Source organism: Podarcis gaigeae (assembly GCF_964106915.1).
Source record: "Podarcis gaigeae genome assembly, chromosome: 7".
Lineage (NCBI taxonomy): Eukaryota > Metazoa > Chordata > Lepidosauria > Squamata > Lacertidae > Podarcis > Podarcis gaigeae.
The window spans coordinates 32220850-32237101 of NC_139683.1; the positions used below are offsets into that span (position 1 = coordinate 32220850).

The following is a 16252-nucleotide window of genomic DNA, read 5'->3' on the forward strand; positions in this document are numbered from 1 at the left end:
TCAAATGAAATGGTGAAATGATGTGATTGTAATCTTTGGCACTGTGTCCCGCCCTGCAGGAATATGCATCAGATGAAGAAATTAAAGGTATTAGGGCCTATGTTACAAATTCTGTTATTCTGCAGTTTTACCATTTACCAGTACTATACAGGACAGTTTATGTAGTATAGGTTGTCAGTCTTACAAACAACCTTGTGCATAGTGAGAGCTCAGTTTGGTAGAGCATCTTAATCTCAGGGTTGGGTAAAAAGCTGTATGTTGGGTGAAAAGATTCCTGCATTGCAGTGGGTTGCAAGAAGGGTGACATTTGTGTTTCCTTAGAGCTTTTTGGTTCTGTGATTCTATGTCCATGATATTTCTGGGAGCTGATTTACTGGAGCCCAAATGAACTACTGTATTTTTCCTGTGTATAAGACTAGGTTATTTTATTAAAATATTATGCTAAAAACTTGGGGTCATCTAATACATGGATAGTGGAGAGTGTGACGGGCAATTGGTGGCTGCTGTGAGCAGGATATTGTCTGCGGCATTTTTGCGGGTGATTGGTGGGTGCTGCAAGGTCTGCTGGCTATTGGCTGCTGCGGCAACTGGGCATGCGATTGGTGCTTGCTTTTGGCGAGCATGCAGATGATTGGTGGTATCGTTGATATGCATGCAATTGGCTGTTGCATTCCTGAGGGTGAGCAAATTTCAGCAACCCCCTCCCCTACAAAAGCTCTACAAATCTGGACAATCCCCACCAAAAAAAGCTCAGCAACTGTGGGTAATCTCCCCCTCATTTTCTCTATTTGGAGTCCCAAAAAAGAGGGGGCGTCTTATACATGGGAGCATCTTATACACGGAAAAGTACAGTACATAGTCTGTCTTAAACCCAGTTCTAAGGGTTTACTCAAATGTCAGTCTCACCAATGCTTGACATGATTGTAGGATTTAAAACTCTAAATTTTTAACAGGAGTGGTGGGGCAATGCTTCTGGGGCTGGGACAGGGTGACAGAGAGGTGAAAGGTCCTTGTGTGTACCTGTGAGAGTGCTAGATTGGCTCTGCTAGCGTACTCATGTAGACTTGATGTTGCTGCTGCCCTGCCACACCCCAAGCTCATCTAGGTGAGCTGCAGTGATGCTGCTGCCAGAAAGCCAGTGTGTTCCTCACCCCGCCACACACACAGGGGCTGCTACTGGCTTTGAACCCTACTTTTACATATCATTATGTAAACAACTGCTTGTAACAAGTTGGTGGCATCTGATCCTGCTTTTTTTTTAAGATTTGAATTACCAACACGATACAAAAACAAGACAGTTATTATATTTAAAAAAAATACTGCTCTCAACCAGGATTCGTTTTAACTGGCATTTTAAAAAGTTGTATCAAAACAGAAAAGTGTGAAAATGGCAAAATATCTCATTCTTTTGACTTTGTGTGTTTCTGCAATAATATATGTTCACTGCTTGCTTTAGGGAATTAGTTATTTTTAGTTATTTTAGTTATTTTTTTCCAATTTTAAGCAATGAAAAATGATATATACAGTGGATATAAGATCTATCATAGATATACCTTTACAGTTAATGTTAGTGGCATACATAAAACACCATAATAATAATAAACACCATAATAATAATAATAATGTATTCAGTTTTGTTTTGTTTTTAAATTGTGGAACATTTATGAGCTTCAAACGAATTGCATAGGAATAAATGCTAAGAAAATATAGCAATATTTAACACAGGATTCAAAAAGAAGTTATTTATCATCATAGTTTTTCATATGCATTTTCCCATGTTTAACTTTACAGATTTTCCCCCATTAAGATTTACATGCAGTTAAACCACTTTTCAGTCAGAAAACAGTAAATATATTCTGTACAGCAATATTACATCTTTATACAAACTTGAGGAAGGAAATTAGATGGCATTTTCTTTCTCTTCTTCCAAGCACTGTATTTAGCTTTTGTTTTTACAGTTTACTTGTTACCTTCAAACCACAGCAAACACTCTGAATGCCTTGCCTCCTGGAGGATTCTGTAAACTACAGAAGGGAAAAAGTAGTAACATTTCATATAGGTTAGTTTGTATTTTAAGATCCCAGTCTTACCAAGCACTTATTCTAGAGATAAATCTACCCATACATTTAAGCCATCTGCAGAAGCCCTGGTCCTCCCACCATCAGATGTGCAAATAGACATTCAGAAATTTCTATCTGTACTTCCATCTGTACTTCCAAATGCTCAATACTGTCTGCTGAAGTGAAATATCTAGTTCTCAATAAGTGCAACCCTCCCAGCAAAACACACACTCCAAGTCAATCTTGTGTTCAAGGTTTTTACAGACCCATGCCTGACAGCATGTAAAATTATGATACAATTCAATAGCTTAGTGCTATCAAAACAACTACTAGGATCAGAAATCCTGACACACATTTTATGACATGGGCAGAGTAGGCCTAATGTCCTCAGGCTGGGAAGCCACCAGGGATGGATCTTTGCCATATCCTGAGCCCAGCTAGCTCATGCCAGCCCGGGCGGAAGGTGGGGTTGCAGATTTTGACATTATATTTACTATTTACCAAACAAGGGTGGCATAGCAGAGAGAAGAAAGACTGGATCCCTTGGGAAATCCTAAAGGCACTGGTCCAGCTTATTTAGGGGCTTCCTACTGGAGGAGGAGGAGTTCGGATTTGATATCCCGCTTTATCACTACCCTAAGGAGTCTCACAAGGCACTGGTCCAGCTCATTTAGGGGCTTCCTACTGGAGGAGGAGGAGGAGTTCGGATTTGATATCCCGCTTTATCACTACCCTAAGGAGTCTCACAAGGCACTGGTCCAGCTCATTTAGGGGCTTCCTACTGGAGGAGGAGGAGTAGTAGTTTGGATTTGATATCCCGCTTTATCACTACCCTAAGGAGTCTTAAGTATGCGGGTGGCACTGTGGGTTAAACCACAGAGCCTAGGACTTGCCGATTGGAAGGTCGGTGATTCAAATCCCCGCGACAGGGTTAGCTCCCGTTGTTCGGTCCCTGTTCCTGCCAACCTAGCTGTTTGAAAGCACATCAAATTGCAAGTAGATAAATAGGTACCGCTCCGGTGGGAAGGTAAACGGTGTTTCCGTGCACTGCTCTGGTTCGCCAGAAGCGGCTTAGTCATGCTGGCCACATGACCCAGAAGCTGTACGCCAGCTCCCTCGGCCAATAAAGCGAGATGAGTGCCACAACCCCAGAGTCGGCCACGACTGGACCTAATGGTCAGGGGTCCCTTTACCTTTTTAAGGAGTCTCAAAGCGGCTAACAACCTCCTTTCCCTTCCTCCCCCACGACAAACACTCTGTGAGGTGAGTGAGGCTGAGAGACTTCAGAGAAGTGTGACTAGCCCAAGGTCACCCAGCAGCTGCATGTGGAGGGGCGGGGATGCAAACCCGGTTCACCAGATTACGAGACTACCACTCTTAACCACTACACCACACTGGCTTCTGCCCACAGACCTGGAGCCTCCGCACCAGTAGATTTCTCTCCAGCAATGAAATCCAATGGATGGGCAATTGCACACTATCCTAACCACCACCACCATTCAATCCATCTACACTAGGGAATTGGGATAGATCTATAATGCTCTTTTGCAATTTTACAAATATAGTAAAACTTATTTTGTTGTTTATTTCTACATGCCACCAAATATATCTTCTCTATACCTCTACACATCTCATATATATATAGTCTAAAGAAGGTGATTATTTACAGTACACAGCTATTGCCTGTCTGATTTGGGGAGGTGGGGGTTGAAATCCTCCTGTGTAAGAAAACTTAGCTACCTACACTGAATAATTAGGGCACAATACAAAGTGAAACACTTCTGCTTTTAAATGCCAACTCTATCACTGAATTAAATGAGATTTCACATGCTTAATGTTGACAGGATTTTGCTGATAAATTGTGGATATAAATGTGTATACCTAGGCAGAAGCAAACCTGAAAATCCTGAAGAAACTCAATGCAACTTTCTTATCAGCTACTATGGTATTTGCTACTGGATCAACAACAAAAGAGTTGTTTTTATTCATAAGCAGCTTTTAGGGTTATGATTTGAGCTTCCGGGAAACAGGCAGCTGCTTCTCCCTGGCAATTGCCATTGTTATACAACTCACGTCTCGTTAATTAGCATTAAGTAGAACACAACTATTCCAGGATTAATGTAGGATTGCAAAGAATGGCAGGTGTGTGCATGTAGATAGTAAACACTGGTCTTCAAAGTCACAATCTGTACCTTTCTGAAAAAATCCCATTTTGAAATGAAGCAGTATACATCCTTCTTTTATCCACTGGCATAACGTCAACAAAGCCTCCTTCATTCCGAATCACTCCAGCATGTATAGCTGTCCGGCAGATACTAGATGCCTAAGAAAATTAAAACAGAAGGGTTTTTAAAAAAAATGAAAAATTGCAAATCAAGTGACAGAACTTTTATCTCTCTCTCTCTCTCTCTCTTTTTGTGGTTTATGTAGCACCAGGGTATTCACCATCATTTTCTTTGGGGGAAATATAGTTTTAATAAAGACGAAATGACCATGCATTGTAACTATGAAAGGTACTGGGTAACTCATAGTCTGCATTTAACACACTTTACTAAGCAATTATATATATATATATATATATATATTGGCCATAGTCTTACTGGGTTGCAGTACAGCAGTACAGCCCCATGCATAAATAAGACTGTCCAAAGTACTTTAAAAGTTAGCTTGAACATTTCATATAGTATTACAAGGCCTCGCTTTATTGCTGTGCTGTGAACCCTTTGGCATTCATCAGCATTTAACAGGTCACAGAATCTGAATACCGAGCTGCTTAATCATTTTCCTTCTTTCGCTACTCAGCAAAATTCCAGATACTTACAACAGCACAGAATCAGTTTGCAAAGGCATGTTAAACACTTATAAAAGGATCTTTCAAGCCTTTATTTACATAGATATTTATTATTGATGACAGATGGAATTCCAGGGAATTTTACCTATTCTGCTGTAGAAAGTTATCAATGTGCTCTCAAATATATGAGGAGAGATGTGTGTATATAATTCAAATGTCAATCAGATTGTCAGCATAGTTGAAATCAACCTATACTATTGTACATGACTGCAGTCACCAGCATATATATTGTAGAAGGGAATGATCACATTTCTAGCTTTCACCATTACTTGACAAGTACTGAATAAACCAATCTTGCCAGAGTATTTTCTAACAAACAAGTGATGGTAAAAGCATTAAAAGTGAGCCACAGAAACATGAATTTGGCAGAAACCATTTCTAGTTTATAAGACTGCTGGTTGTGCCTCATTCCTTCCCCAACATGATGCCCTCAGGATAGTTTGGTCTACAACTTCTATCATATTGGCTGGAGCTGATGGAAGCTGTAATCCAAAACATCTGGAGGGTAGTGATATAGCCAGTCACTACTAAGACTCCTTTTCCAGTGACATCTATGCTGGCTTGGTCATGTCCACAGAATGGAAGATGAGAAGATCGCCAAGGACGTTCTCTACAGGGAGCTGGCACCAGGCCATTTGGCAGACCAACTCTATGTTCAAAGATGTCTGCAAACATGACATGTAACATCAACCCCACCATGTGGGAATCCCTTGCAGACAACTGCAGTGCCTGGAGACAGGCAGTTGTCATGTATCCATAGCAATGGCCGGAGTAGAAGAATTTTATTTATTTATTTATTTATTTATTTATTTATTTATTTATTTATTCATACATACCCCACCCATCTGGCTTCCAACAAAATATTAAAATACAGTAGTCTATTAAACATTAAAAGCTTCCCTAAACAGGGCTGCCTTCAGATGTCTTCTAAAAGTCTGGTAGTTGTTTTTCTCTTTGACATCTGGTGGGAGGGCGTTCCACAGGGCAGGTGCCACTACCGAGAAGGCCCTCTGCCTGGTTCCCTGTAACTTGGCTTCTCGCAGTGAGGGAACCAACAGAAGACCTTGGTGCTGGACCTCAGTGTCTGAGCTGAACGATGGGGGTGGAGATGCTTCTTCAGGTATACTGGACCGAGGCCACTTAGGGCTTTAAAGGTCAGAAATGATGGCTGGGAGGAGTGCAGAGAGAAGAAACACCATGGTGCATCTGCAGCAGCACAACTGGACACCTTCACCTGCCCTGGCTGCAGCAAAACATGTCTCTTCCACTTCAGTCTCTAGAGCCACAGCAGGTGGTGTAACCTTCCAACAGTTTGGCTCTAACCTCAAAGGCACACTCCCCCATTGTCTCCTGAGGGAGACGGATGCCAACAGCAACTGAGACATGTAAGTGTATGAATGGAGTCACAGTCAGCTGAGGAGAACAGCCAGTCAGTGAAACCTTTCCTGCTTTGGCTTTTCTTAGTCCGCTTGTGTTGTGTGGTCTACTTTCTGTTTGCAGTTCAACATTCCTCTTGACAATTTCAGATCTTTCCTAGCACAAAATATGTATTGCGGCCACGTGGCATCCTGAAATAGGTTTTAATTGTTAGGGTTTACCACATGGATACGGTATGTGTAAAAGTATCCTGTGACTAGAAAGAAACTGAATATATCTGAACTGTATGTATCTATACTGGTTCACAATTGGTTCAAGTGCCTAAAACAGACAACAAGCAGCTTTGTAAACATAATGTCTGTTTGCACTAAAAAATTAAATCGGAGAACCAACGTATATCAGTGGATCTAAACTGGAAATGAAGCCACATATTTTTAATGATTCAATTCCCCACTTGCTAAGCTAGTATAAATAAATAATAAATAATTGTATAAATGCAATTATTTTACACTCCAGATTTAGAAATATGTTATCTTACTTACATCAGAATAAATTCTTGATCCTATCACTCGAGCATAGTGTGGATTTGCCTGCATGCAATTGTGAGGACAATAGAGCCTTGAAAATTGAAAATAAAATAAAAACATAGACAATTATAACTTTTTCACATGTAAAGTACAAATTTTCGATCATTTCATCCAATGAAAAGCACACATAATGGAACAGTTTTATGTCCATGCTTTGCTTTGTTCTATTATTTTTCCTGTTCTCTTGGTCATATGGCCTTTTTACACTATGGACTGCTTGAAGATTTCCCAATGATTCTGGGTTTGCCTTCAGTTCATAGTACTTGTACATGCTTCAGTGTGCACACAGAACTCACTGTGTGAATGGAGAAGCGCATTTTTATGAATGGGGGCTCAGAGAGTTCCACCTATGTATCAACTACAGAGCAATCTGACTTAGTCAACATAAGGAGTGGTTGTGGTGAGCAAATGGCCAAATCCAAAGCTCTGCCAGGCTCCTTTTCCTTTTTTTCCCTTTTCCATTTCTCCCCATAAAAAATGTTTTAATGGGAAGGAAAATAAATATGCCTGTTCCAGGATTGGCATAGTGGCCCTCATCTGTACCCTCAATGTATGAACTTATATTCATAAGGTTCAGTATAATGTCAGCAGCCTGAAGTTCAATATATAAGGAAGTCTAATGACTCTAATATTTCTAGTTCAACATCACCATATGGTTTGTAATAGCCTTTCCCCTGCATTGTGATAGGAATGGCAATTAAACAACAGACAAAATTAAATAGCTTACCTTGGGCAATGTGTGGCTGGCTTGTAAAATGGGCATAATTGTTCCACAGTTGTTTCACAAGTGATAGCTTGCACTGAAATTTTTAAAAGCATACTCAAATAAATGTTAATAGATGACATATACATTAATGAATGAGTAATGGTGTATTATATAAATTAATGCTAACCTGGCACTTTAGAGACTGTGAAGGAATTTGCAGACTGGTATTTGCTACAATAAAAACAGAAATGTAGCTATTATTACCAATATCCATATATTTGCTTTATGTATGCTCTCCAAAGTGATGTACAATAAAATCATAAAATAATTGCCACAAACATTTTTAATAACTGAGCAAAAGGAGCACAAATTAATTGGAAAATGGAACAAAAATGTGTTGTTTGAATACTTCTACAACTGTGTAGAAATCCACTCTGCAAGCATCTTTCTAACTTATAGTGTAGTGCTATACCTGTCTTCTCCGAAGTAGATTTCATTAACTTCAATGCATCTCATTCCCAACCTTGAATAAGAATGCAGCTTTAGGTCTCTAAATAAATAAATAAAGTCAAAGAGGCTGCATAAATATGTATTTAGGTGCTAAACATTTAAGAGCATCCAACACAAAGTCAAGTGATTGATTTTAAACCTGCTGGAGGATCCTTAACTGTGTTGATTCAGCCTAAAGTTCCACTGACTGAACAAGAGATGGCAAAAATTATAATGCAGAAATTTTGGAGAGATGAATGTAGTGACAGCCAGGTTACTTCAAAAGACCAGAGGATTTCAGAAAGACTGAGATGACTACTGAAGTAATTTTCTGATTAGTATTCAAGGTTCATAGATACTATGTTATCTTACAACATAACAGTAAACAGTGACAAGTATTATATGGTAAAACAAAATGTCTGCTCAGGATATATATTTTTATTTCACAACATTTAAAAACTTGATTATAAAAGCAGCTTTATATGGCAGAAAAACAGGATTTACATTGGTATATATATATATATATATTGCAGGTTTTGGTGTCCTCGGGTGTCTTCCCGTGTAAAAGTTGGGGTGTCTAGGCGACGTTTCGACGAGGTCTCACTCGTCATCTTCAGGCTGGTGCTTTCGGCTTCTTGTTACTGGAACAGAGCGGGATCTCAATGTTTGAGTTCCTATAAATACTGTAGAGGGGGTGTGGTGTCTAGCCTCCAATGTTCTGGGCAGAGAGGACACCAAAACCTGCATTCCTGTACCCGTGAAAATCTACGAAAGCAAATATATATATATATATATATGCAGGTTTTGGTGTCCTCGGGTGTCTTCCCGTGTAAAAGTTGGGGTGTCTAGGCGACGTTTCGACGAGGTCTCACTCGTCATCTTCAGGCTGGTGCTTTCGGCTTCTTGTTACTGGAACAGAGCGGGATCTCAATGTTTGAGTTCCTATAAATACTGTAGAGGGGGTGTGGTGTCTAGCCTCCAATGTTCTGGGCAGAGAGGAAGTTCCCAGGCTAGTGTGCCTTTTCTTCTTTTGTTCCTTAATTACTTGAGAGATACCTTGAGTGATTTCTTGAGTGATATCCTGAGTACCACTTAGGTGGGTCATTAGGTGTGGATTAGTTGCTAAAGTCTTTGTGTCTTGACCTCTTGAACTTTGTGAAGAGTTTTCCTGAGAAGATGGCTGTATTGCACTTAGTTGTGCTTTGGCTTGGCTTCGTGTATAGGGGCGAGCTGTGGTTTTGTGGCTTGTGTCAGCCAGATCTGTGTAGGGATTGCAGGGGGGTGCAGCATCCGGAGGTGCCACCATGGATTGGCTACTGGATGGTGTCAGTAATTCATCTGTGGAGAGGGTCTGGGTTTGGGTCTGGTGTGGTTGATTGGTGTTGGCGTTCTGTGTGCCTCTGGATCTGGTGTCAGTTTTTGTGGGGAGGGCTAATTTCCAGATGTCTGGCAAGCGGGATGTGTCGTCACGCTTGTTCATGTTGTGAGGGTGTTTCTCTATCTCGATGGCTTCCATGATTATTCTCTTGTGGTGATGTTCCGTGTTAAAGAGCAATTTGGAATCTGCAAAATTAATTTCGTGTCCTGTTTCTTTCATGTGTTGGAAAAGAAAGAAACAGGACACGAAATTAATTTTGCAGATTCCAAATTGCTCTTTAACACGGAACATCACCACAAGAGAATAATCATGGAAGCCATCGAGATAGAGAAACACCCTCACAACATGAACAAGCGTGACGACACATCCCGCTTGCCAGACATCTGGAAATTAGCCCTCCCCACAAAAACTGACACCAGATCCAGAGGCACACAGAACGCCAACACCAATCAACCACACCAGACCCAAACCCAGACCCTCTCCACAGATGAATTACTGACACCATCCAGTAGCCAATCCATGGTGGCACCTCCGGATGCTGCACCCCCCTGCAATCCCTACACAGATCTGGCTGACACAAGCCACAAAACCACAGCTCGCCCCTATACACGAAGCCAAGCCAAAGCACAACTAAGTGCAATACAGCCATCTTCTCAGGAAAACTCTTCACAAAGTTCAAGAGGTCAAGACACAAAGACTTTAGCAACTAATCCACACCTAATGACCCACCTAAGTGGTACTCAGGATATCACTCAAGAAATCACTCAAGGTATCTCTCAAGTAATTAAGGAACAAAAGAAGAAAAGGCACACTAGCCTGGGAACTTCCTCTCTGCCCAGAACATTGGAGGCTAGACACCACACCCCCTCTACAGTATTTATAGGAACTCAAACATTGAGATCCCGCTCTGTTCCAGTAACAAGAAGCCGAAAGCACCAGCCTGAAGATGACGAGTGAGACCTCGTCGAAACGTCGCCTAGACACCCCAACTTTTACAGGGGAAGACACCCGAGGACACCAAAACCTGCATTCCTGTACCCGTGAAAATCTACGAAAGCATATATATATATATATATATATATGCTTAGGTAAAGGTAAAGGTACCCCTGACCATTAGGTCCAGTCATGGACGACTCTGGGGTTGCGGCGCTCATCTCGCTCTATAGGTTAAGGGAGCTGGTGTTTGTCCGCAGACAGCTTCCACGTCATGTGGCCAGTATGACTAAGCTGCTTTTGGTGAAACCAGAGCAGCGCACGCAAACGCTGTTTACCTTCCCGCCAGAGCGGTACCTATTTATCTACTTGCATTTTTGGGTGTCCTTTTGAACTGCTAGGTTGGCAGGAGCTGGGACCGAACAACGGGAGCTCACCCCGTTGCGGGGACTCGAACCACCGACCTTCTGACCGGCAAGCTCAAGAGGCTCAGTGGTTTAGACCACAGTGCCACCCGCGTCCCATGCTTATAGGCTAATATATTAAAAACTTGAGAACTACCTACAACATTTGTGGCTGAATATTTGTATTTTTACTCACCCAATTGACTGAACTCCATTTCTATAGGATTTAATGAAATAATTTCTTCTTCCTTGCCTGGTAACATCAACCCAGCCCCCATCATTATCTAGGATGCCATAATGTATTGCAGCTCTGCAAATGCTTGATTGCTACGATAGAAAAATGCAGAAACAGAAATTAAGATCCATACCCGAACAATTATTTCCCCCATGACATTTCCAAAAGGAGGAGCACCTCTATTTCAAAGCAAACTCTTGTATTTTTCTTATATTCTGGCATACTGCAAGTCAGTCATCTATTAGTCATTTTCAGTTTGATGCTATCAAAGATGAGTTAGCAAATGATACCAGATATATTAGGTTGTGTCCAATTAAGTTCTACTCAGAATAGCCTATTGAAGTCAATGGACCTGACTTAATCAGGTCAATCAATTTCAACATGTCTATTCTGAATATGAAAGACACTGGATACAACCCAGTATGTCTGACTATATTTGTAAATTTTCTAAGTGAGGTGCTAACTAAATCTCCAACTCAAAATGAGATAATGAGTAAAATCTCACCAAACAGTTATCCTCAGATATTTCTATCAATTTTAGCTTACTTTTCACCCAGTTCTGTTTATATAATGTTTTGTCAGTGATAGTGTGCATTAGCTAACCTCCTAGATAAAAAAAATGTAATCAAATAGTGCTACAATGAATGTTAATTATAACATTTTTACCATGTCATAATGTACACTTCCAACAACTTTGGCACTGCTGTCCAAACAGCCAGCAGGACATTCATACCTAGGGGGGAAAACAGTTCGATCTGAGAATAATGGTAAAAACAATCAAATTTAAAAATGCATGTAATCCCATGGATTCTGGATAAACTGGAAGGATGCCCTACCTATTACAAGTTGTTCCTTTGCACTGGTCCCTTAGCCGTACTTCACAGGAAACAATTTGAGCTGGAGGAGAAAGTGGCCCTTATTATTGCAGTGTCCCACAGCGTTAGAAAAAACCAACAACAAAATGAAACAGATGATAAAAATGAAATTGACTTACACATTTGCAGTTTGCTTATGACTTCATTTCTGTCACCATCATCAGATGCTGCATGTGACCTTAATCGATTTTGTGATGAATCCTGAACATGTGACTGCTGCCGTTCAATCTCATTGGTTTCCATCTCTGGAGAGTAACGTCTTTCTGAACCTTCTGTTATAGCAAACAAATGGAACAAATGCCATTTTTTAAACAACAGTCAATTCCTGTGAATCAGAAATGGAATAGCAAGTGTGTCTTGTAACTAGCCACGAGGAAGCCAAAGCAATCCGATGGAGGTCTAATTGGAAGTAAGTCCCACTGTATGGAGCTTAGTACTTAGAACCTCCAGGCCCTGCTGGGAGCAAATTATCTCTCACTACAATTAATGGGACTTGAAAATGTTTAGTACTGGCTGGCTTGTGATAATTGCTTTTACTATCATGTCACTAAGCAAAGGTTACAAACAAAAGTAAATCTATTAGGATGCAAAGCTACTGACACAATGAGAGATTATCCTCTTCAATCTGGAGATAATGAAGATGCATTGAGAGGCAGCATCACGGGTACAGGCTTTTCCTCAATATTATAATGTTCATTATAATGTCTGTAGAGAGCCAGTTTATATTAGTGAGGGGTGGAGAGCCTATGGCCCTTTAGATGTTGTTGGACTCCAACTTCCATTGACCCCAGCCAATGGCCAGGTATGATGGGAATTGTTGTCCAAATACATCTGGAGGGCTATAGCTTCCCCATGCCTGCTCTTTGGACTCAGGAAGCTTAGAATCATAGAATCAGAGAATCATAGAGTTGGAAGAGACCTCAAGGGCCATCGAGTCCAACCCCCTGCCAAGCAGGAAACACCATCAGAGCTCCTGACATATGGATGTCAAGCCTCTGCTTAAAGACCTCCAAAGAAGGAGACTCCACCACACTCCTTGGCAGCAAATTCCACTGTCAAACAGCTCTTACTGTCAGGAAGTTCTTCCTAATGTTTAGGTGGAATCTTCTTTCTTGTAGTTTGGATCCATTGCTCCGTGTCCGCTTCTCTGGAGCAGCAGAAAACAACCTTTCTCCCTCCTCTATGTGACATTCTTTTATATATTTGAACATGGCTATCATATCACCCCTTAACCTCCTCTTCTCCAGGCTAAACATGCCCAGCTCCCTTAGCCGTTCCTCATAAGGCATCGTTTCCAGGCCTTTGACCATTTTAGTTGCCCTCCTCTGGACACATTCCAGTTTGTCAGTGTCCTTCTTGAACTGTGGTGCCCAAGAACTGGATACAGTACTCCAGGTGAGGTCTGACCAGAGCAGAATACAGTGGCACTATTACTTCCCTTGATCTAGATGCTTGAAAGGCAACATTCCAGATTACACAGAGAAAACTCTATTCAAGTACAGTTCTACGCAGGGAAGACCTTTACTTATATTCTAATAAGTACATGTTGGTCAGCACTCCAATTACAGTGGTATCTGGTTTACAACCATAATCTGTTCCGGAGGTCCGTTTGTAAACCAAAACAGGTTGTAACCCAAGGCACACTTTCGCCAATGGGGCTTCCCCAAAAAATTTGTTCGTAATAAAAAAAATGAGTTGTAATCCAAAAAAAAGGTTGCAAACTGGAACACACACCTCCAGGTTTGACGTGTTCGTAATCCAAAAGGTATGCAAACCAAGACATATACAAACCAAGGTACCACTGTATGCTACATTTGATCCCCAGATAGAAAGTGTGAAAATGCCTTGTGTTGTGTTCAGAAGGTTCTGAATTAGGATAAATTTAGGCTGCAATTCAATGTTTGCTGACTTGAAAGTAAGCCCAGTAGGATTCACTTCTGAATAGACATATATAGGTTTGCACTGTTAATGAATTCATTGCATGATTTTTGGTCTTTCTTAAAAGATGGAATGATATAGGTGTCGATTTGCAAAAGCTTTTTGGTACAAATTGTTAATGCCAAAAATTCACTATGTTTTTCTGACCATCAAAGTCAGTTCATGTGGAGTAAAAAAATACAAATAAGCCTTTGACCAACACATAGAATTCCCATGGAATCAAATAATCCCTTCCCTTTCCCTTGGATACCAAGACAAGTGGCAGCAGATACAATTTAATTTGCTGAATACACACCTTTATAACAAAGATTTTCTCTGCAGCCTCCTCCAAAACTAGGTGGACATGCAGAACATGGGCGACCATGCTTGTACGGTGCATGCCCCCACCAATTACCCCTGGGGGGAGAAATGCTATTTAGTGAAATATATTCATGATAAATATTTTGTTTTGCACAGTTTAAAAGGTCTATCACTGACCTAATAAGGACACAGGCACTTGTGACTGTGAAACTTCCTCTCACCCAACTGGGGCAGTTGGTTCACCTGGACTGCTTTTTGGGGGGCACAAGTCATACCTCCTAGATGGGGCTGTAAGAGTCGCACAGCTATAGCTATGGCGACATGCAATAAATGGTAGATTTGCTTCCAAAGCGTTACCCTAAATGGCCTGGGGGCAGGGAGGGCAGAGACATGTATTCTCTGGCCTTAATAAGCTTTTGATATAGTATTTTATTGAGCTACGGGCACAATTAATGCATTTGGTAAGTAGGACAACGTGATCTATAGCTGCAACATATATAGCTAATCCCCAGAAACATGCTCAGAAGATTATCCTTCCTGCTGGTAGAGCCAAAGGTACAGAAGAAATTGCTTGATTTCACAAATGAGGGCTGAGATTGATAAGTGGCCAAACTGAGGGGTATTTTTATTTTTCCTAATGAGAACAGAAGAGAGGATACATTGGGGTACATACTCTTTGTATGTGTTTTATGCAGGCTTCCTGTCCAGAAAGCTATGTGGGTACAGCGTTGTGTGGGATGTTTTTCCTTCTCTTTGTGTGTGCTGTGTTCTGAAATGCTGATCATGAGCCACACAAGGGAGACTCAAACCTTTACTTGGAAGGATCATTGGTGACTCACAATAGTGGTGTTGATTCTGCCTATGTGAGTCCCAATGGCCCTTGTGGAAAGGGAGCATTGGGGTATAATTTTCCATGTTGTGCAGCAACTCAGGGGAGAGTGCTGTGGGTCCGCTCCTGGGATCTGAATTCATTGGCTCCCTCCAAGTCTGTCATGCAAGCGCCTGTCTGGCACAGCTCCTCATTAGCATATTTCGGTGGTGTTTCCATGTGTCTGGGAGGGAGAAGTGGTGTTTGCTATTTTTCTCCTTATGGGAACTTTATGGTTGTCCCTCCACTCCTTTGGGTACAGTACGTGACTATCATTCTGCCAGCACAGTAGTGCCATATCTCCCTCCCCTCCCAAACCAAAAAAAAATTGGAGTATAGGTCTGCTCTGCCCATGCTGTTCCAAAGCCAAGGAAGAATGTAGCCGAGTGCAGCCTTATTTAACACCATGCAAAATTACCATAATGCAGGTGAACTGCTGCCAATCAAATCCCCTCTAATCATCTGTTGTAAAATGAGCAGATTGTGTATATAAATGGAGCTGGCAGATTTTCGAGAATGCTTGGAATGTTGTAATTTTGGACTAAAACAGATTTAGGTTGGAGCTTGCAAAATTCAAAACGTGTTACCATTGCACTGGGTCAAAGCTCCACTAGAAACAATGCAACACATTACAGAAACTCAAAACAGAAAATTAAGTCTGATTTTTCTCTGTTACCTAATAGATTAAATGTTCCTTTGTCTGTGGACAGACAATGGGTGACTTACAGGAACTTGCTGGGTTGTACAGGGGGGGAAACCCAAACTGAAATCAATGGAATACTTAAGAGCCATGTTACAGATTGGTTGCAATATCACCAAGTATATGACATGTTTAAATGTCAGACAGAAAGATTGGATTTCTGGACCAAAGCTCACAATTTGAAAAAGAACTCTTACAAAATAAGGATAAACCTCTGTCTAAAATGCATAATTTTTTATTAGAATAGGAAACAAAAGACGAGCAAGTTAAAGCTCCAATGACACATTAGGCAATAGATATAGGACACAATATAGATCTTAACCTCTGGGAGAAGCTTTGGAAAAGCGACCTGAAATTTACTGCATGTTATTCGTTGAAAGAGAATTATTTGAAACTGATTGTTAGCAGGGCCCTGTTAGAGGGGCTTATGCTAGGAGTCACTGACCGTGAGTGCTCGGTATATGGTTAAACTCCCAGAACTGGAGGAGTGGGGGGGAGTGCTGCGTAAACACATGGTTTGCAGTGTCCCCCATAATTCCTGTCTGTCACTG

General features: G+C 41.1%; 1 protein-coding gene across 2 annotated transcripts in view; it reads right to left on the minus strand.

The window, feature by feature from the left end:
* Nucleotides 1-1193: 1193 nt before the first annotated feature.
* Nucleotides 1194-16252, minus strand: part of CRISPLD1 (cysteine rich secretory protein LCCL domain containing 1) — a 32906-nt gene continuing 17847 nt past the window's right edge. For both annotated transcript variants that reach the window (XM_083749634.1, XM_083749635.1), the window contains exons 6-15: nucleotides 14129-14229; nucleotides 12015-12167; nucleotides 11857-11917; nucleotides 11687-11753; nucleotides 10982-11112; nucleotides 7769-7812; nucleotides 7603-7675; nucleotides 6831-6906; nucleotides 4253-4383; nucleotides 1194-2024 (exon numbers count right to left, since the gene is read on the minus strand). In XM_083749634.1, coding sequence (XP_083605760.1) covers nucleotides 1973-2024; nucleotides 4253-4383; nucleotides 6831-6906; nucleotides 7603-7675; nucleotides 7769-7812; nucleotides 10982-11112; nucleotides 11687-11753; nucleotides 11857-11917; nucleotides 12015-12167; nucleotides 14129-14229 — 889 coding nt within the window. In that variant the 3' untranslated portion in view covers nucleotides 1194-1972. The remainder of the gene's footprint in view (nucleotides 2025-4252; nucleotides 4384-6830; nucleotides 6907-7602; nucleotides 7676-7768; nucleotides 7813-10981; nucleotides 11113-11686; nucleotides 11754-11856; nucleotides 11918-12014; nucleotides 12168-14128; nucleotides 14230-16252) is intronic.